Source organism: Colobus angolensis, unplaced genomic scaffold (assembly GCF_000951035.1).
Source record: "Colobus angolensis palliatus isolate OR3802 unplaced genomic scaffold, Cang.pa_1.0 Scaffold345, whole genome shotgun sequence".
Classification (NCBI taxonomy): domain Eukaryota; kingdom Metazoa; phylum Chordata; class Mammalia; order Primates; family Cercopithecidae; genus Colobus; species Colobus angolensis.
The window spans coordinates 1966516-1989211 of NW_012116766.1; the positions used below are offsets into that span (position 1 = coordinate 1966516).

Sequence of the window (22696 nt, forward strand, 5' to 3'; positions counted from 1 at the left end):
AGTTCCTGCAGCACCGTGAAGCGACCGGAGAAGTTATTTCGCTTTTTGGAGCTTTATTTTTTCATCTGCCATTTGGGACCGTTAGTGACCCAGGTCACAAGGGTGTAGTGAAGATTGAGATCGTAGTGATTTGCGTGTTGCCTGGCAGTAGTAAGTGCTCAACGAAAGCTGTTTTTTACTATACAGCTGTTTTTTAACCATGAGCAGACTACGCAGCTATCTCAAACTTAACATGTCCAAAACTGAACTCTTAACAGCTTCTTACCCAAATTTACTTGCCTTGCAGTGTTCCCATTCCAGTAAACGCCAACTTTATCCATCGTTACCTCACAGAAACCTGAGACACTTTGTCCTTTTCTTACACACATCCACATATCCTAAAACACCAGGTCACAAAATTCTATAGAGTTTACTTGTAAAACCCACGCTCTCCATTTTCATCGCCACTCGCTCTGAAAAGACAATTCTGGCAGAGGATAAAGGAAGGGAACTTAGAGAATAGGGCAGGAGGAAGCGGACACCAAATGGAGACGGTGATAAGAAACAAGCTAAGGAGAAGCAATGAGATGAAAGAGGGTTCCTATGGGAGAAGAGCAGTGTAGCCCATCTAGAGAGCTCTCCTGGACTTTGGAGTTGATTGTTCACTCACTGTTAACTCCTCTCAGTCACCATGCCTATGAGTTACTTCTGAAATTCTGACTTCTTGATAGGCAGTCACTTTTCCCAACCCCCATCCTATATTTTCACCAAGATTTGGGTGTCTTAAGCCTCGCTGTCTGATTTCTTGGATGGTGTGGTAACCTAGAGAAGACAGAGAGGGCCAGGCACAGGGGATCATGCCTTTAGTCCCAGCTACTTGGGAGGCTGAAACAGGAGGATTGCTTGAACTGGGGAGGTCGAGGCTTCAGTGAGCTGTGAACGTGCCACTATAATCCAGTCTAGGGGAACAAAGCAAAACCCTGTCTCAAAAAAAACGGGGGTAGGGGAGCCAGAGGGATTAATGGGGAGGATGGCAAAAGGGATAGGGATTTGTATAAAATTATCTATCGAGCCATTTGTAAAGGGAGAGTTTTACTCTCCCTCCCTATTTTGGTAGAGACTAATAATCTCAAATACAGTGGGTTTTGTGTGTGTGTGTGTTTATGACCTGAATTTTCAGCTCTGGATAGAAAATAGAGGCCTTACAAGAAATGTTCCAGGCTTTTCTTTTTCTTTTGTCAATATGTAAATGGGCATAAAGTGTTAAAAATTGGGAAGATAAAGCAAATATTGCTGACAAATACTTGCTTTTTACAGACTCGTTTGCTGATATCTAAATTAAGAAGTTGGTTCTTGAGTGAATTCTGAAAATGGCTACAAACTTCTTGAATAAAGAAGACAAGACTCTCAACAGAAGAATTTCACATCTCCAAGGGACCCTTCCTTTCATTTTACACTTTGTTACTAATTTGCAGAACTCTATTGAATGGGTAGGATTTCACCCATTCCTAGCTAAGTTGTTAAAATTAAACCATTTGGTTCGTGTTTAAAAACTTTCCAACATCTAATGGCTTTACAGGAGCTGAATATAAAAGCATTTATACTTAAAGGTCTTGTGTATTCATTAAGAAATATAGTAATGTCTTTTAATGTTTTTAGAGTTGATCAGGATTTAATATGATGCAAGTAATAGGGTGATTAATAAGGGAAGGTGTTTATGAATTCAAAAGCCAATTCAAAAGCAGGGAAAGATTTTGAGAGAGGGAACAAAGTATTCTCACATTGCATAGAGGCTAAGTTCCAGTTTTAATTTTTAGGTTTAGTTGGACTCTGTTATGAAAAGATAGGTTATGGGTGGACGACAGGTTAATACAGTTTTAGAAAAAGCAGGTAATATCAAAATATTGGAAAGCTAGCATGCATGCCCTCTTACCTGGGTATCTTCCCCCTTTTTTCCTTTTAAACTCTTGAGCCTCCTAGAATGAAGGATTATGTGTTTCAAACCTATTTTTTATTATTGTTGCATTAAGTGTGCTTGTGCCCAAAACATTTATTTTTATAGTATTTGTAACTTGCTTAAATACTTCAGCAAAGTCAGCATATTTACTCATTCAACAAATATTTCAGCCAGGCATTATTTTAGACACAGCAGTGAACAGAACAAAAAGGCAGTCTTGCCTTCATAGAGCTTACATTCTTACTGTTATTTAAATCTAAATGTTATAAAACAAGAATTTACATTCTAGGGTTGATCAGCTGGTATTTAATCAAAAAGGCCACACTCCCATAGCAGCTACTCTAAGCTGTAGTAGCTAATAAAAAATAATACTGTTGGCCGGGCACAGTGGCTCACGCCTATAATCCCAGCACTTTGGGAGGCCAAGGGCAGTGGATCACTTAAGGTCAAGAGTTGTGAGACCAGCCTGGCCAACCTGGTGAAACCCTGTCTCGACTAAAAAATACAAAAAATTTAGCTGGGCATGTTGGCATGCACCTGTAGTTCCAGCTACTCGGGAGGCTGAGACAAGAATTGCTTGAATCCAGGAGGTGGAGGTTGCAGTGAGCCAAGATGGGGCCACTGCACTCCAACCTGGGCAACAGAGACCCTGTCTCAAAAAGAAAATATTCCTGTTAGCCCTAAAGGCTTTACATGAGGAATGGTAAAAGTGGTCTCTTGTTTAAATTAGTTGCATTCAGTATATATAAATTGTCTTAAATATTTTGAGAATATTCCCCTCCCTTTTAAACAGGGAATAAGATGTGGTAAACTCTGTGTATCTTCCTATGTTTCAAAATGGTTCTTAGAGTTAGTCAAGTCTGGAATATAATTCCTGAGTATAAAGTTAGCAATCATGCCTTTAAGGTGTTGCTGCATCAACCTAAAGAGAACCATCTATGGAAGGTATGGTTGAAACATCTGTGGGAACACAGAACTGGGATTTCACTGAGTTTACCAAATTAATTGTGTGAACTGTTTCTGCACTGCTTGCTAATGGTTTCATCTAGTAAGTGTTTACTTATATAGCTGAGTTTGGTTTTACTGTAACAAATTACCTGGTGGTGAGATTGTGAGGTGATTAACAGTTCTCACATAGTTTACTGTTAGGTCACACACAGACTTCCGATCATAATCCATACTGTCTTTTTGAGCCTAAAATCAGCCTACTACCACAACTACCAGATATTCTAGTACAGTGCAGATGGAGAGATCTTGGTGTGAAGGTTAATTTTATGTGTCATCTTGATTATGCTAGAAGATGCCCAGATTTCTGGGTTTGTCCATGAGGGTGTTTGCAGAAGAGATTAGCATTTGAATCAGTAGATCGAATTTAAAAAAGAGCCATGCACTCCACTGTGGGTGGGCATCATCCAATCCCGTGAGGGCCTGGCTGGAATAAAAAGGCAGAGGAAGGGCAAATTCTGTCTTCTCTCTGCTTGAAATGGGACATCCATGTTCTATCCTTGGACACTGGTTCTCCTGATTCTCTCTCTGGCTTACAGACATGGAGCAGGGCCCCTTGGTTCTCAGACCTTTGGACTTGGACTGGAACTACACCATTGGCTTTCCTGGGCTTACTGTCTGCAGACAGCAGATGGTGGGACTTCTCAGCCTCCATAATCATGTGAGCCAATCCCTCATAATAAATTTATTTCTATATGTCTCTATATATATATCCTGTTGATTCTCTTTCTATGGAGAACCCTGACTTAGTAATATGACATGACTGTAATAGGCAGTTTTTAAAATTTTTAAAATTGGTGGCAGTATGAAGGTTGAATCTTTCCTATAGATAAGAAATAGTACCTACGATTAAACTGTGCCATAGCAAGTACAGTGACTGCTTACATTACCCTCAGTTTGAAGGCTTTTAAGGAGTGGATAAATGGAACACCAAGAAGTTACAAACTTGCTAACAAAACATAAAAAAAGACATCAAAAGAAAATCAATGTGACTTTACTCTGATAAATTCTTTTGTAAATTCACACCATTTTATATAAGTGAAATGATTGTTTTAGTAGTTCCTTTTGAAATGAACTGGCTTATTAGCAGTTGCAAGGGATATAGTTTTTAGGGGGCTTAACCTGAACGTTTCGGGATGTAAAGAGCTGCAAATACTGAGTCCATAAGTGGCATGGGAGTACATTTGGAGACTTCAGCCTGTGAGCTAAGAATATTTTTTACATTTTAAAATGATTGGGGGAAAAAAAAAGACTTTCATGACATGAAAGTTATATGCAATCTGGATTTCTATGTTGACAAAGTTTTACTGGAAAACAGCCATGCTCATTCATTTACATATTGTTTATGGCTGCTTTCACCATAACAATATGTAAAAGGCAGAGCTGAGTAGTTGTTACAGAAATATTATGATCCACAAAGCCAAAATTATTTTCTATCTTTATAGAAAGTTTGCCAATTCCTTTTCTAAGGAGCCGTGCTTTAGACCTTGCTGGAGTTTAACTCTTAGGATCTCTCCTGTGATAGATAACATTTCATGATCAGTGAAATTCCAAGTATCCGTGACTTAACCCACAGTAATCCATGTTGGGGGGAGGGTGACGCACAGTTCATGAATGCAAAGAGAAGTCCAATCATATAAACTTAAAAATCAGTTTATCTTAAAATTTTTTTTGGATGAGAAGAAATTGATTTCACATGAAAATAGAACATTGTGAAGGTAAGTATTTTAAACATTACAACTGTTGGCTGAATTATTTACAAAGTTATAATAAGCTTGTATCTGAATGAAAACATCTATAAAAATAAATAGGTACCCTAGATGTAAAAATTTTACATGAAATAAAATGATTAATATATATGTATCAATCTGTATTTGGAGGGTTGAATCAACATAAAAATAAATGGTCAGTTTCTAGTTTGTGTAGCAGTACATGAGTCAGGAGGTTTCAACTGGACAGTACTTAAAAGAGGCAAAACTGGACATTTCTATTTGATGTCTACAACTCAACTGAGTTGAAAAGACAAATCTCTGAAACTGCTGTTAAATACAAAAATTAGTTTAAATGTTTCAAATAATACATTTCCAACTCACATCTTAACCAAATAGGAAAAAAAAAAAAACTACACAAACTTACAGCTATTAAAAAACTTGAAGACCATTTTTCTAGTATTTTACAGTGTTATAAAAGCAGTAAATACAGGTTTACAAACTTTATTTACAAACCCTCCACACTAAAAAATTATGTTAAAAATAAGTTTTCTTAAACGATAAAATTAATTTGGCATTCAAGTATTTCTAACTTATGAGAATGTAAAGTAATGATGACTCACTATTATAGTTAAAAAAGGCTAGTAAAAACTATAGGTAGAAGATAAAATTGGGCCACGACTTGGTAACTGGTTAAACTTTTAGTGAGACTTTTATAAGCAATTATTTTCTGTATCTAACAGTATTCACATTAAATTATTTACAACATTTTAGAATGTTTTAACACGATTTACAGAATCAGTCAAGTGGCTACATTTACTAGTTTACTGAATTATATTTATGAGGTTTATCCATTTAGGAATGTAAGGAAAACTTTCGTTCTGTTTCTCAGTTATCTGGAGTGAACATAAAACTATTCTAAACCACAATTAGTTTACCAGCATAGTACAAAATAAAATGACAACTAATGAAATAAGGCAATTAAAGTAACTTATTTTTACTCATAAGGTTACCATAATAATAAAAATTCCTTTAATTTTCAAAGCCCGGGTAAAATTACTATTTGTTCAAAGTAGATAAAAGGGAAGGATGCTTCAATTAAACATTTTATTAAAATTAAACTCTATATCAAAGGTAGAAATTTAATCTGGAAACCTAGATAGATTTTCAAATTCAGATAAAATGGGTTGACAACCTATAAGCAGGTAATATTACAGCAAAGAAAATGTAGGCAATGACAGTGACATACCCAGTGGGGGCCCTACATTAATTCCTAACACTGGTGGTTAGCAGCCCAAAGTAAACCAAACCAAAATAAAGATCTTTCATATTTCACACAAAATTAGAAAAAAGAGTAACAAGATAGATAAATATACTAAAGTTTAAGTATTTTAACTTTTTAATTTACATGGCTAAAGTAGTATTTATGAATACCTATAATAGTCAAAGGCCTAATTTAGGTAGATACTCTGAAAACAAAAGTTCTAGGAGCAAAATTAAATTCCATCTGATCTTGAAAATTTACAAATTGTTAATCATATAAGGCTTTTCTTTCCCCAAATGCTATCAAATTCACAAGTCATTTTTTTAAAGACACTTAAAGGGATCATATGCAGTGACTATCATAGAAGTCAAAAACAAATGGGTGAAGCCCTTTTCTGGTTACCCATTAGAAAGTGCTTCTTCATAAAGCAATTCTTTGTCAAAAAAGTACCAGGCTATGTATCACCTGGTACTTTTCAATTAGCATAGTTTATAATCTCCATACATGAGTACTGGTTAGTTTAATGCTTCCCAGTCTACTGGCCACAAAATAGGGGGACCAATTTAATTTTTATTCAACTGTAGCATTTAACAAATGAATTATTATATCTCCCTGATTTTCTATTTTTTGCGGCATGCCAAGACTATTCAAAGGGAGTTTCTTAAATATCTAATAAACTGATCATAAAATTAGATATGTGTATACACATATACACATACATATGTATAGTGATTAACAACTTTAAAAAATGCCATGGGCTTTAATTTTATGTATCACTAGGTTTGGTCAGTAGGTTCCCATTATATTTAAATGGCTTCTGAGAAGTAAAAGTTGGTTAATTTTACCAGTTATCTATTAGAATGTATGCTAGGTTTATATCTCTGTTCAGAAGAGCAGCTTGAACCAAGATTAATTTGTAACACAGGTCCTAGTCCTTTTTCACTCTAAGATAGTGAATTATTACAAAAGCCACTGCTCTCTGGAAAAGCGAGCTTGGGCCTCTGATGGTATTTCAATCTATATGTATCTGTCATGCAGCTATCAACTGAAAAATAGGTGGTTAAGGAAACTGTCTCATTTGGACAGGTAGAAATAGAGTCTAGTTCTGGTTGGCAAAATCCATCAACGGCACCTGAGTTTGCCTGAAAATCATTAGTTGGGGACTTGGACGGGCAGTTTGGTGTGTTGCCAAAACACTCTCTCAGTTGAAATGTTTCTTTATGTCTTTCATCATTCACATGTGTACTCATTTCTAAACTTGGTTCTGAAGCTGTACTTAAACTGTGCTTCGGAAGATGAGAGGTAGCTTTAAACACCTCTGTAAGTTTGACATTAGGTGGAGATTCGCTTTTCTCTGACTGTGGCACAGTGGTTATAGCGTATTTCTTTGGTGGCAAAGGGGGTGGTGGATTCTGGCAAAAAAGTTTTGGCATCTGACACCCATCAGATCTCCCAGCTGACTGAATTATACATTCTGTGGATACAGAGTTCTCAAAGTAACATTGATCCATGATATTTTGCTGCAGGATTAGAGGAGCAGTTGCTGGCTTTAACCCAACAGTTTTTAGGTGTGAAGACCATAATGAAGATGGTTCATTACTGTTCACTCTCTTCCCCGAAGCAGAGTTATCAACGCGAAACGGCAAACCTGTTCTCTCAGAATTTTCTATATTAAGCCACTCAGAAAATTTGCATTCACTTTGTTTTTCAAGTTTCTGTTCATCTGACTGGTGCACATGTTCTCTTGCATTATGGTCCTTGGGTATTTGTAGACTGGATGAAGGAAGTAACTTTCCATTGTTTTCATGTACATGTGATCTGAAATATGAAAATAAAAACAAAGCTAGAACATCCTATGCAAATATGTGAAACTAGAGGAAAAAAGAGTTTTGTAGTTTGATTTTCCCAAAATAAAGTTTATATTATTTTTACAACAAAACCACAAAAATGGAAAGACGTTTGCAACCATTAACATTTTCAACTCTCTCCAAATCCAAACTCTTTATGTCAGAATATGTGTTTATCAGAAACAGCCATCATTACCAGAATCCCATTTCTAATCATTAGAAATATAATTTTAAAAACTCACTTCAACTTAAAACACTAAAATTACATTTATTTGTAGTAATATATAGAATTTGAGGAAAGTATTAACAGTCAAACAGTACCCTAAAACATCTTCCCACCAACATTCCGAACTTTAAAGGCAACAGAGGTAGAAGCACTTAAATGTTGATATGTAGTAGTATAGTATATTACTTTATTTTATTTTGCTATGGTGAGGGTCTTGCTATGTTGCCTAGGATGGCTTTAAACTGGCCTCAAGTGATCCTGCTGCCTCAGCCTCCTCAGTAGCTAGGATTACAGACATGTACCACCATATCACACCTGGCTGTATACTAGTTTAAAATAATTTAATCAAGATTACCTTTAGGTAATAGTTATTTTCTAAGGTGAGGGTTAATGATACTATAAACTAAGCTTCAAATTTTCTCTTGGAAAATATCACCTACCTCATAAGAATGCTGTGAGGATTGAAACAGATAATCCGATACTGTACCTGGTACTTTGTAAGCTCTCTATCCTTAGATCCACATTCTATTAACGATTTCCAATAAGAAAGGCATCTTAATACTGTAGACACATTGCTTTCAAAGTAATAATATGTATTCATGCCCTTCTGATAAACAATGTGCCTATAATACATGTATTTAGGGAAAAAAATTATGGTTACCTTTTTATCAAATTACTTTTTATTTGTAAATGTGATTCTGGGTGGAATTCATGAGATTTATAGTTTGCTTCCAAATTCCTGAGTTCTTTTCTAAAGCCTAGGGTTGGGTGGGGTGGGGAGAAGAGATGAGGAAAACAAAATTATTTAAATTATCTTACAGAATTTATTTCATTTATACTTTTCTATAGTTACATAAAGCTTTTTATAAACAGGTAATCTCTTCCAATTAAAAAAAAATGAATTCTTGAAGACTCAATTCAAAATAATAGTTCTTTTTTTAACGCTTTATGCAAAATTTCTTCAGTTTATTATCACTTGAGGGTGTCATCCATGACAGAACAGTGCTATTCCTGCTGGGTCATGCAGATCGGTGTATGTGTTTCCCCTGTTACTTGAGACAAGATCTTTACTGACCAAGTGTTAACAGTGAAAAAACCGTGCATTTGAAGATTGTTGGCTTGAGTTGCAGTTTGGACTCACTAATTATGGGTAGGTAAACAAGCCTCTTCTTAAAATTTCAGTTCCCTCACTTATATAATGTGATAATGATAATCCATTTTACCTACCTCATGGGAATAATAGGAATTTAAACTTAATTAAAATTGGTAGGAGGTTATTATGACAGCATATAAAATATACCACTACTAATTAGCTACCATTTATTGACTGCTTACTCAAGTTGTGAGAATGAATATTTCATTTAATCTTTACAATAACCTTAATAAGAAATGACTGTCAACTTGATGTTACAGATGAGAAAACAGTGGCTTAGAAATGTTAAGTATATATATCTATATACTACAGAATTAGATCTTTATGACTCAAAAGTCGGTGCTCTTAACTATCATGATGCCATAATGCTTCCTAATAATTGATACTTAACGTCTCCCCTGGTTCTGACATTTAATAGGCACCAAATAGTTTTTGAATTTAATTTTAATGAAGTCTTATGAAAAAAGTTATACTAATAATTTACAGTGTGACTTTTGTTACTTCCAAGTGTGTTTATACTTCCAAGCCTGCTACATGGTAAGATTTCATATACCAAATTAACCATTTTCTCTCTGTAATTATAGCTAGCTCTTGATTAGTGCCTAAAGGTCAATGTAGCACCAAATAAAATACAGCAGATCTATTTCCCTCTGAACGATTCTAGAAGAATTCACTGGAGAGCCTTTAACAATCTTAACGTTCAGAGTAAAACATTATCTACATTTGGATTTCTCTCTACAAAACATGACCTTAACCAGTTATTGCCCTCTAATCTTTAATATAATTAAATGAAATTAATGTCCAGACTACAGATAAAGTAGGCCCAACTGAACAAACAAAACCCTGAAAACTAAAAATTATTTTAAAAGGTAGAGATGAAGAAAAGGGAACTAAGACATTTGGATTTGTACAGGAGTTTACCTGAGACCATCTCAGTTTTTGATTCCCCCTTATGGGATAGCAGGTGCTTTATATCTGAGAACCTGAAGGTCTACAGGGAGCTTTTTTCTTTACTAAGGCACAAGAGGCCTGGGGCACCAATATACTGATAGAAAAGTCACAACCACCAATGTATCAACAAAGCACAAAAGTATCTTTAATTACTTTGTGAACATCATCACCCACTTATCATAGAAATGAGAAGTAGAAAACTGTATAAAATTATTTTAGTCATGTACCACCACAATGGTGATAGCTACAGTTTATGGAATACCCAGTATGTACCAAGTCTTAAGATTATTCTAGTTCAGCAATTCTCGAAGTGTGGCCTTGGACCCCTGGAGGTCCCCGAGACCCTTTCAGGGGGTCTATGAAGTCAAACTATTTTCATGATAATATTAAGATGTTACTTTTCTTTTTGACTGTGTTGCCATTTACACTGATGGTGCAAAAACAATAATGGATAAAACTGTTAGCATAATTCAAGGCAGTAACACTAAACTGTACTAACCGTATTCCTCATTGCCATATACTGTGTTTTGTTTTTTTTTTTAAGCCAGTTTTACTCAAAGAATGCTTGATAAAACAGTAACAATTATTTTATTAATTTACTTCATTTGCACATCTTTTTATTATTCTATATGAGGAAATGGGAACTATGCATAAAGCACTTTTGCTGTGGTAATACCAAGCATGACAGCAGTTTCAAGAAAAAGCATTTATAACATTGTCTGAGCTGTCAGCTGAATTTAGCTGGTTTTTCACAGAACACCATTTTTACCTGAAAAGATACCAAACTTTGGTTATTCAGACTTGGGTACTGGCAGACCTTTTCTTAAAAATAAGTGAACCTGTCAATTCATGGAAAACAACTGGCAATATTTATTACCAATGATAAAATTCAGGCTTTGAAAAGAAAGTTAAGAATTTTGGAAAACTTATATCCACCACGAGTTTCGCAACTTCCCAATACTTACAAAGACTTTCTGCTAGTATCTATGGTGATACTAACAAAAATAGTTTTTAGAAAGATATTAGTGAAATGTATCAACACTTGGAAGCCCTGCATAACTTAGCAAACCAGTTTTTTTTTTTTTTTTTTTTTTGTTTTTTTTGAGACAGAGTTTTGCTCTTGTTGCCCAGGTTGTAGTGCAATGGTGCAATCTCGGCTCACTGCAACCTCCGCCTCCCAGGCTCAAGCAACAGTCCTGCCTCAGCCTCCTGGGTAGCTGGGATTTCAGGCATGTGCCACCACGCCCGGCTAATTTTTTGTATTTTTAGTAAAGACGGGGTTTCTCCAAATTGGTCAGGCTGGTCTCGAACTCCAAACCTCAGGTGATCCGCCTGCGTCGACCTCCCAAAGGGCTGGGATTACAGGTGTCAGCCACCGTGCCCAGCCGCAAACCAGTATTTTTTAAATGACCATACATAGATGTTACAAAATCATGCATGAGTAAAATATCCATTCAAAGTGCGAGACAAACTAATGTATTTTAATGTAATGGGGGATGAAAAGTTAAATACTATGGTTTCAGATTTCACATTGCATTAAAGAAACTACTACTTGGTGTAGTGTCAAAGAAGAATATCCACAATTTTTAGGAAAAGCTATTAAAATATTCCCATTTCCAGCTGCATTATCTGTGTGTAAATGGGCTTTCTTCATACATGAAAACATCACAACAGTCTGAATGCCAAAACAAGAATACAGCCATCTTATATGAAGCCAGACATTAACTGAGATTTGAAAGCATAAAACAATTTAGCATTCATCTCACTACATTTTTGTTTTCGATAGTTAATTTTCATTTAAAAATGTTATTTGTGTTAGCATGTACTGGGTTTATTATTTCTTTAAATGAATAAATATTTTGAAAGTTTCAATTTTAGTGCCTCATTTAGCAAATGCTGATAGACATAACCTACAGAAACAAAAGCTCTTTTAGGTCATAAATCCTTTTCTAAGATTATAAAGATATCTGAGGCCCAAAAGTTTGAAAACTACTGTTCTAGTTGGTAACAGTTGTCTTTTAAAACATCAGTCACAACTGTTCTGTGAAACAATTCCCTTTTTCACACTTGAGGACACTTAGGCTCAGGGAAGTTAAGTGACCTAACCAATATTCTATATATCTGGTAAGTAGGAGCATTTAAACCAATCCAGGGTTCACTCCAAAGCTAGTGCTTGTGCCACTGCACTATGCCATTAATATACAAAGTCATTATACTAAATCTCCTTCTGATGAAACTAGGCCACTAGTGTGAACATCAAATAACATGCTGATGCCCATAGAAGATAGCAAAATATATGGCATTAGCATGAACTGTCAATTAATTGTCTACACTTATGTTACACTTCTAGTAAGTATTTCTGCATTCTCCTGTATTTTTAGTTGACATTTTCCTCATGTTCATTCATCTCATTTTCCTCTCATTCTCCTGCTTCTACTTTACCGTACACCAAATCTATGAAAGCTGCAAAGAAAACAAATCAAAGTTATTAAAGCAGTAATTTTATTTTTTAAACAGTAAGTGTTCTTTATCTTAGATATTTTTTAGGTATTGCCCTATAAGGGGAAAAGAACCTATATTTGATTATGATCAAGCTCTGCAAGTTAAATCTTGGAAGCAATTTCCAAGAAAGAGTCATTTAATATACATGAGAATTTAATACCCTCTATGCCAATATTGCTCATATAGTAAATAATAAAAACTTAAGATGGTAGAATGAGAGGAACTGTAAGTTTGGCATTGATTTAAGATTTAACACTTTTACTTCCACTAAATTGCAGTAAGCGCTCTGATTATATATGTGCCTTTAAAAAAAAAAAATTTCCCCAGAAGTTAGCACAGTATCTAGCACACAAAAGACATTCAAATGAAGGTCTGCAGAATAAACAACTGCCTCAAAAACACACTGTTGTACTTTTTTTAAAGTCACCTCCATCCTGCCCATCATGTTCCGAACTCAGTGGTGCAGGAAAAGTTAAGTATGAATTGAGAAAATCTTATCTTTCCCTCCCACTTATCTCAAGTCTATAAGTGCTATACTCATAACACTTTTAAAAAGCAGTAAAATTTATCCCAGAGTCTCTCTAGAAGGAATATATTATTTTTCACATTTAAGAAAATCACTGTAGGTAAGCCTGACACACTGCCTGAGGCTCGAAAACTCTGCCAGTCTTTTCAACAGCTATTTTATGATTAAAAAAAGATGTGACAAGAAATAAGATGTCAAAAAGAACCTCAATAATTTGTCAACGTTTAAAGCTTAATTTTTGAGTTGTCATTGTAATTTGCTACCCAGTGTGATTTTTAACTTCATACTATTAGCCAATTCATAATTTATTCGCCAATTCATAATTTCAAGCTTAATGTTCACAAAACAAGAAACAAGTTTATTTAGTTCTTAAGTAATTCTTTACTTTTATAAATTATTCACACAATGGGCAGCAGGAGGCAGCAGAGGTTTTATTAGCATGTTTGAAATTTTAATATCACTGTGGCAGGCATTCAACAAAGTGGTTTGACTTCAGAATTCCAACTAACTTAAAAATAGATATGTTATTTTTCTCTTCTGCTGACATAGACATCCATGTGTCTTTGTGAGGAATTCTGGCTCCAGGTTATTCACAAATCTAAGACAGTTCAATTTTAACACTTTGACACAGAAAAAAAACCCTCAGTATCAAGGCAAGAAATTTTAATAATGCCCATTTTGATTCTGTATACGTAAAAAAACCCAAAGCAGAGTATTCAAGAAATCAAAATACATATTTCATTTGAAAAAAAATGACCTACATTTAAAATAGACATATATATAGAGAGAGAGAGCAATAAAACCAAACTGCTGGCATAGACAATGTAATCTTCACTCTTGTATGAGATTTCAGAATATAATGGTAATACTACATTTACAAACCCTAAACATTCAACAGCAATAATCAAATCAATGACTGGATTTACAATAAAAATATATTTGAAATAAATTTGAGTATTTTAGAAAAATCAGAAAACTTTAATTAGATAAATATTTATGGCTAAATTTACCACATACTAAAAGGAATAGAGAGATACTTTAATATGTAGTAATAATCTATACTATCTGAAACCTAAATTTGGGGATTTTACAAAATAAAAAAGCAGGAATCAATACCTGCTTTTCACACTGGGATTATAATGTAAAGGAAGAGCAAATATTGCTATTTTGCTACAAAGTAAATTTCAATCCCAGAAGTTTAGTTTCAAAAAAGTACATAGGTAGCCATTTGGTGGTCCTGCGTAGGCCACAGCAAGAGAAAAGATTATGTGTTACCAGTTTGTGAATTCTTAGAGAAAAAATGTTTAATATGCATAGAAAAAAAAATCGGCTGACAAAAGTACTTCTTTCTCTAAATACACTTTCCAATGTATTTATCTTAAATGAACAAACTCTGTAGTTTGTCAAAAACCTCTTAGAGAAATGTACAAATACTTCTGACAAAATTTTTTACTGACTTAATTCTAGGATGTAACAACATTAAGGACAGTATATTTCACTTAAGAAGGTAGAGGTACAGACTATTTGTACAAGAAGAAATAAGGGACTTAACAGATTTTTTAAACCACTGATTAACTTATTTCACTCTTATTTGTTAAGTCCCAGATCATGACTTTCAGCATTAACTAATCCTGACTTCTAGGATCAACTGAGATTAAGCCAAGCATTGCAGACTCCAGAAGCAAACGGCAAAAGTTGTTGAATTCTTTTGCGATCTGTTACATATGATCTGTAAATATCCTAACCTACTATGTACTTATCTCAGTAGATAACCGCACCTCATAGAAAAAAGAAAGTCCATTAGGTATAAACACTTCAACTGTTCTACCTAACACAAATACACACTCATCAATATCTGCTCTCATCTTTCTCTCCTTCATCACAGAAAAGCTACCATCCTTTTCACTCAAATCCTGTCTCTACCTTGTTTCCTTCTCACTCTGCCTCAAGGGTCTTACTCCATCAATTACTGTTCTGTTCTATTCTTTATGCCTTTCTCTCCCTGTACATCATTAGTTCCTTATCTTCTGCAATATAAATACCAAGCATGTCCACTTGAAAACAAACAAAATGCAAACTAAACACTTAGTTTCATTTTCTCCTCCAGGTTTGCTATTCACAGCAAAGGTTTGGAAAGACAGACAAAAATTCATTTCTTTACTTCTCTTGCTTCCTGTTATAAAAACATAAGGTCATAGAGATTTTCATGGTCAAAACACATTGTTCTAAGAATTTTGCAATAGGTGTCCTCTGTTAATATGAAAAAGTATGTAATACACTTAAAGGGTTTTCTTTTTATTGTGGTAAAATATACATAACAAAATTTATCATTTGAACTATTTTTAAGTGTACAGTTCAGTGGTATTAAGTGCATCTACATTGCTGTGCAACCATTAGTCTACTGTAATCTTTTAACTTTTTACTTGGAAATAAATTTTCGAAATTCAGAAAAGTTGAAAGATTTAAAAAGTATAAAACATACTTTTTATCAGAAGAAATCATTTTTGTAAGAAGAAATCATTTCTTCTGTCCTGAATGTAATTTAAGGCGTGTGAAATCCCTCCACTACAATTCGATTTTAAAAAGGGGGCTAAAACATTCCAAATGGCATTGTAGCAATTTAAACAATGTTCCCAAATGTAACAGATTTAGGCAGTGTAGGGATGGATTTTTGCAGCAGAATTCATCATGACATAGGCAGACAAGCCTATAGAATATCTCTATTAATGGGAAAAAAGCAGAAATAACAGCAGCATTATTATAGATTTTGGTCCTCTACCATTAAATATACTTGCATAGACTAATATTAAAAATTGACAAAATATCAAGAAAATATGAAAATAAGAAATTTCTAAGGCTCTTTGAATTTTAAGTCTTTTAGCTATTGATATAAAATGATTCTACAGTTCAGTAATGTAAGTGTGCCCCCATTTTATAAATAAGGAATAGGAATGACCAAGAAAATCATATATAGTCACAAAATTATAATAAATTGTCCCTTGTGGGGGGAAAAAACCATGCACAGCAAGTTTTTAATTTGGGGAAAAATTCCTGTATCACTTTTCCACATATTCTCAGTCCCAGACTGGGGGAAGGGAATACATAATACCACAAGGTACAACACAAACAGATGTTCTCAAGTCAAAGACTGGCTTAGAGAACCATGGTAGGCTTTGAAATAGAAAGTTTATGAAATCAGAAATAACTTTAGTATAATTTATTTAGTTAAATAAAGAATGGGTTACACAAAAACACAATACAATACCTATTAAAACAGAAAATAACAAGTGCTAGTGAGGACATGGAGAGACTGGAGTCCTTATGCACTGCTGGTGGGAATGTAAAATGGTGCAGCTGCTATAAAAATAGTACAGCAGTTCTTGAAAACATTAAACATATACCACAGGACCCAGCAACTGCACTTTTGGGTATATATTCAAAAGACTTCAAAGTAGGAACTCAGATATTTGCACACTAATATTCATTGCAGCATTATTCACAATACCCAAAGGATAATAACCCACATATCCACTTACAGATGAATGCATAAACAACATGTGATATATAATACAATGGAATGTTACTCAGTCTAAAAAGGAATGAGATTCTGATACATCTACAACATGGATGAACCCTGAAGTCATCATGCTAAGTGAAATAACCCACACACACAAGAGGAGAAATATCATATGGTTCCACCTATATGAGATACCTAAAATAGTCCAATCCACAGAGACAAAAAGTAGAATGGTGATTGCCAAGGGCTGGAAGGAGGGGAGAATGAAGAGCTGTTTAATGGGCAGAGAACTTAAGTTTGAGAAGATAAAAAAGTTCTGGAGATGGATGGTAGTACATGGCACAACAATGTGAATATACCTAATGCCACTGAATTGTACACTTAAAAATAATTAGAATGGTAAATTTGGTTATACACATTATCACAAAAAAAGCATTTTAAAGTACATCACACACACACTTTCATATTAAATGAGGAAAACTCCTGCAAACTTCTTATAGCAATGCACTTCTGACCATCAAAATCTCTACGATCTTGTGTTTTTATAACTATCAGGAAGCAAGTATCATTTTGTAACAAGTACTGAACTTGCAGTTATTGTTCAATCTCACTGACTTTTGCTATGATTTCTGGCCAACCCTTTACTGTTTCCTGTAATACTTGGTTACCAAACTTATCAGATTTTATCAGGCGAGACATTCTAATATGGGAAAGGAAGGTTATTTCCTTAATATAAGTGTTTCCTTCTGATAGTATACCATTTGATGAAAACAAAATAATTTAACATTTAATCACATTCTTTGTCTGCTAACTGAAAAATAATCCCGACAAAAGCCTTAAGGATAATAAAGACTAAAAAACATTAAAATTTGCTGTTCATTGCTCTTTTATATTGTGAAAAATTATATCCCTTCTACTCCTCTAAATTATAAAATTTGAAAACATTGTCTTTGATCGCAACATAATAATTCCTTAGCTAATCATCTTCCTTGACTTCTCTCCCCCAAATTCTTCAGGTATATACTCCCAATAGCAACCCTGAATCCTGTATACATTCAAATTTCTAACTTTCTTTGATTCTGGGCTGTTATGTGTTGCTAACAAATCGCCTATAATAATCCCACACCATTGCATAGTTATTGTTGCCAAACGGAACTTTTCCAGAAGGCTGTTTATCAATCTTTCTATCTGTTTTTAACTACTGTGACAGTCATTAGAGTTGTAAACACATACTTCCATTCAATTCCAAGCACCTGTAAAATTGCAGTTTTCTACCTTCTCTGAAATCAGGCCTGGTTAGAAGACTAGCTCTGGTCAATGATTCGGAAGTAGAAGTGCATGTGTCACTTCAGGTTTGAAGTTTTAAGAGTTGGCAGGTGATTCTCCACAATATATCTTCCTTTATCTCCTCCTCACCCATATCCCCTTAGCCTGGGATCCTGAGTGACTCCTAAGAAGAGACTACACTGACCACCTCTGGACTTGTATTGTGAGCAAGAAACAAACTTGAGTTAACATCTTGAGATTTTGAAGATACTACCATTGCATAATCTAAAACCTACCTATCAAGAGTTTCCCCTTTTCTCATAGCTTTTCCCATCCTTTAAAAGCCTTCAAGTATGAATGCTCTCAACTTCCCTCATCATTACTCATAAACTTATCAGTAACAGGACCATTCTTATCTTCTTTACTCTTACCTCAATGGACCATTCTCTTTTTATGCCTATTTCCCATAGGCATAAAAGGTAGGGGGTAAAGTCAGAAAGACCAACAGTCTACAGACAGTTTCTAAGCTATCAGAACATGACATTTTTCTTTGCAAATATAGAAATATACCTCCTGTTAAGTAAAAGTAAAGTGTTAACAAGCCACCATAGACAGATACTCCTGCCTATTTGGGTCTCAAATAACAGTTTTAAGGGCAAGTATGAAAAGCAACGTGTTCAAGGGTCCCTAATGTGGACACTTAAAATGCAAACTGCTACTAAAAAAAAAATTGAAAGACTTCATCATCTAAATCAAAAAATAATAATAATGCTATCTTTAATATCAGAGACATATCCAAACAGCACATTAAAAAGGCTGCAAATTTCAAAAGCAATAGTTATCCAATCAAATAAAAAGCAAGATACAAAACCATTATTAACACTTTGTGAAGCCAATGTGGAAAGTATAGTATGCTTTCTTTTGCATAATATATATACAAAGAAGAATGCTGATTTCCTTCTTTCCACATGTACTTGATTAAAACATAACTTAAAACATAATATATTAATAAAATTTGTTTATTGATATTTTAGGGTTATTTAAAAATAATATTCATAGTCATTTTTATAGTCATATAGGGTTTTCTCTTAGGTACATCATAATAGCAAACAATAAATTATAATTTATTTTTTACAGCAACTATTATATTCAAATAAGCTTTTTACCTTCTAAGTGATTTTGGCTCTGAAGGGAGGTACAGTCCCCATGTTCTTTATTTAGGTTGCTTGTCTTAATCTGGTCACTAGAAAATAAAATACACACTAAACCCATCAGTTATTATGGACTGCCTTTGTTTATTCTAAAAAAAGAAAAAAAAATTTGTTAAACATTTATTATATGCCATGTGTTGTTCTAGGGCTTAATGTACATTATTTATACTTAAAAGTAGTTATCTTTATTTTACAAGAGAAGATAAAAGACTGTAAAAGTCAAATGAATTTGCCCAATAATTAAAATCTATCTGGTTATAAAGTCCTGATCTTTCTACTACCCTAGGCTACTCCATTCCAAGAAGAATTATAAAAAATTACCTTGTTAAGTCTTTTTTTTTTTTTTTTTTTTGCCAGGACCTTTTGCTCTTTTGCCCAGGATGCACTGCAGTGGTACAAACATGGTTCACTGCAGCCTCAACCTCCTGGGCTCAAAAGATCCTCCCACCTCAGCCTCCCAAGTAGCTGGGACCACAGGCATATGCCACCATATCTGGCTAATATTTTAAAACTTTTTCACAGAGATGAGATCTTTCCATGTTGCTCAGGCTGGCCTTGAACTCCTGGGTTCAAGCAATCCTCCTGCCTCAGCCTCCCAAAGTGCTGTGATTACAAGTGTGAGTCACCACACCTGGCCCTTTCCTTAAGTCTTCATTGAAACAAGCATTTTCATAAAACATGAGCAGTTGATTTTTGCAAATCTACATTTTAATAACAAATGTGGTCAAATACCAGCTAATATCAAACAAACACATGTTAGAAGGATTAAACAGTAATATAATAAATGTATTTAGAATTAATTGAACACAAAGTTATTTGATTGAATTTTTTTATATTTGCTAAAGGGAAAATATCTTCCATGAGAATGAGTTGTGACAGTAAAAACTAGCTTCAGTTCTGAGTTACAAATGTTAGAGATGAGATTATAAACATTACATAAATTGAAGAATTAAACAACAGGCCAGGCACAATTGCTCAGGCCTTTAATCCCATCACTTTGTGAGGCCAAGGCAGGTGGATCACCTGAGATTAAGAGTTCGAGAGCAGCCTGGCAAAACCCCATCTCTAAAAATACAAAAATTAGCCAGCCATGGTGGTGTGTGCCTGTAGTCCCAGCTACTTGGGAAGCTAAGGCAGGAGAATCGCTTGAACCCGGGAGGCGGAGGTTGCAGTGACCCATGATTGCACCACTGCACTCCAGCCTGGGCGACAGAGCGAGACTCCTTCCCCACAAGCCAAAAAAGGAAGAATTAAACAACCAACTTAATGACTGAGATGATACCAATTGAAGTCTGTGCTTTAAAACCAGTCAATTGTTGACGGTGACACAACAATGATAATAAACTTCAGTACTTTCCAAATATTCTAAAAATAAAAAACTGCTATTTTTGGAATCAGGAAATAACTATTAAAAATGGAAATCTAAAATATCAAATAAACTGCAATATCCTAGGTTTCTTTACAGAAACATACTTCTGTTTAGAAGAAACAAACTTTTTAAAGCTCTTTAAAACAGCTCATGCTGTTTCCATCCTATTTAATTGACCCCAAACTTCGACAATTACTTCATGCAATTAACAAGAAAGAACAGTGATGGAAAAATGATTCATTCAACTTTTACATTACCTGAAGCATACTGTTTCTTTAACACCACTGATATCCATTACTGTACCATTTCCATCAATAACAGGTGAGTCCAAATTAGATTCATTACTGATGTGATCACTGCTTTCATATCCAGACTCAGTCCTTTGCATCTGCCAATTATCACCATGCACTTTACCCTCTACAAGGCCTTTATTTTTGTCTGCTCCTTTTCCATTAGATTCAAGGGAACTTCTGCTTCCTATTTCCTGCTTCATTTCATCTTCATATATGGTCATTAAACCTTTTTGCTTTGGATTCTCTTTTGGCCAATTACTAAAACTTTGATCCTTGCTACATTTAGGCTTGTTACTGATATTTGGTTTATGTCTTGGACTATGCTGTCTTTTTTCACTTTCACTAAAAATACTATCAACATTTAATGTTTCTCTCATAGGTTTCCAACCTCGGTTCCGGCTTTTACTGCTGCTATTACAGCTGTTTCCTCTATCCCTAGAATCTTGGCTGCTGTCTGTATCATATCCAGTGCCATTGTCGCTCTTAACTTTGCCAGTTATTTTCTCCCCTGGAGCAAGAATCTGGGATTTACTTGAACTTATTATTTGTGCAGAAGCTCGACTCTGCAGTACAACTCGGTCATGTTTATGTGATCCTTTTCCTTGACTATGATATAGATGTGGATTCCCATGTTGTCTAAAACCATTTGGGGCAGGAGGTGATCCAGATTGGAAATGTGAAAGGTCTTCATCAATCAAATCTTAAAAATAAAAAAATTAAAGATACACATGAATTACTCCTCAGAGTCACCTTGTAGTCACAAGGCAAATACCTGTTAGAGATAAAATGTTAAAGAGTTTTAGGTAAATAGTAATCGCAAGTACATATCACATACTGCTTTGAGATTAAAAAGGGTTTTTCCAGTCTTTATGTATGCTTAATGAAGGGTATTTATAAAAGAAACTTTAAAAAATGACCTCTAAGGTAGATCAAAATTGAGGCAGTTTTTTAAAAAAATAAGCACTCTATCTCACTCATAACAAACATCATAAAAATACTTTCCATTTCTTATATTGGTAAAGATTTAAAAGTTTGTTAAACCAATTGCTGCTGAGAGTGTGAACAGACATCCAATCATTATTGGTGGGAGTGCAGACTAGTTCAGTCTTTTAGGAGGGCAACTGAGCCACATCTGTCAAAATTAAAAGTAAACATATCCTGACCCAGCAATTCCTCTGAAGGAATTTTATACTATGGCTATATGCAAAAATGTACAAAGTTATGTGTGAAAAAAGATGTTGCTGAAGAAAAAATCTTAAATCAGCCTGTAAAGTCTATCACTATCAGTTAAATTATGCTCTGTCCATAAAGAAAAAAGCATAAAACCATAAAGAGACATGCTTATAATGTGGAAATAGAAATACTAAGTAAAGAGAGGGAAAGTCAGGGATTGCGAGAAAAGAAGTCCCTTCACTTAGTTTTATAAACTTCCTCATTACTTGAATGTGCCATGAGTGAATTATATCTATAAGTAAGTTAAAACATCAAAATCCATATACAAGTATCCCAGGTTAGAATTAAATAAGAACCAGGATATTTTGCATATTTAGATTTAGTATAGGTGTATTAAATTACTCATTAATAAATATACACATATATAAAATATAATAGGTCTGGGCACCCCTGTAATCCCAGCACTCTCAGAGGCTGAGGCAAAAGGATCGTTTGAGGCCAGCAGTTCAAGACCAGTCTGAGCAACACAGCAAGACCCCATCTCTATAAATAACTTTTTAAAATTTAGACAGGTGTGGTGGCATGTGTCTGTAGTCCTAGCTACTCAGGAGGCTAAGATGTGAGGATAGCTTGAACCCAGGAGTTCAAGGCTGTAGAGAGCTATGATTGTGTCACTGCACTCTAGGCTGCACAAGAATGAACTCTTACCTCTTAAAAATAGTTATTAAAAATAACTTTAATATAATTT

At 34.5% G+C, this 22696-nt stretch overlaps 1 protein-coding gene across 1 annotated transcript in view; it reads right to left on the reverse strand.

Annotated features, from left to right (window-relative positions):
- Window positions 1–4578: 4578 nt before the first annotated feature.
- Window positions 4579–22696, reverse strand: part of USP53 (ubiquitin specific peptidase 53) — an 81587-nt gene continuing 63469 nt past the window's right edge. Inside the window, exons 15-18 of the mRNA XM_011952708.1 lie at window positions 20740–21475; window positions 19069–19145; window positions 8649–8745; window positions 4579–7732 (exon numbers count right to left, since the gene is read on the reverse strand). Of these exons, the coding sequence (XP_011808098.1) occupies window positions 6859–7732; window positions 8649–8745; window positions 19069–19145; window positions 20740–21475 (1784 nt within the window). The 3' untranslated portion in view covers window positions 4579–6858. The remainder of the gene's footprint in view (window positions 7733–8648; window positions 8746–19068; window positions 19146–20739; window positions 21476–22696) is intronic.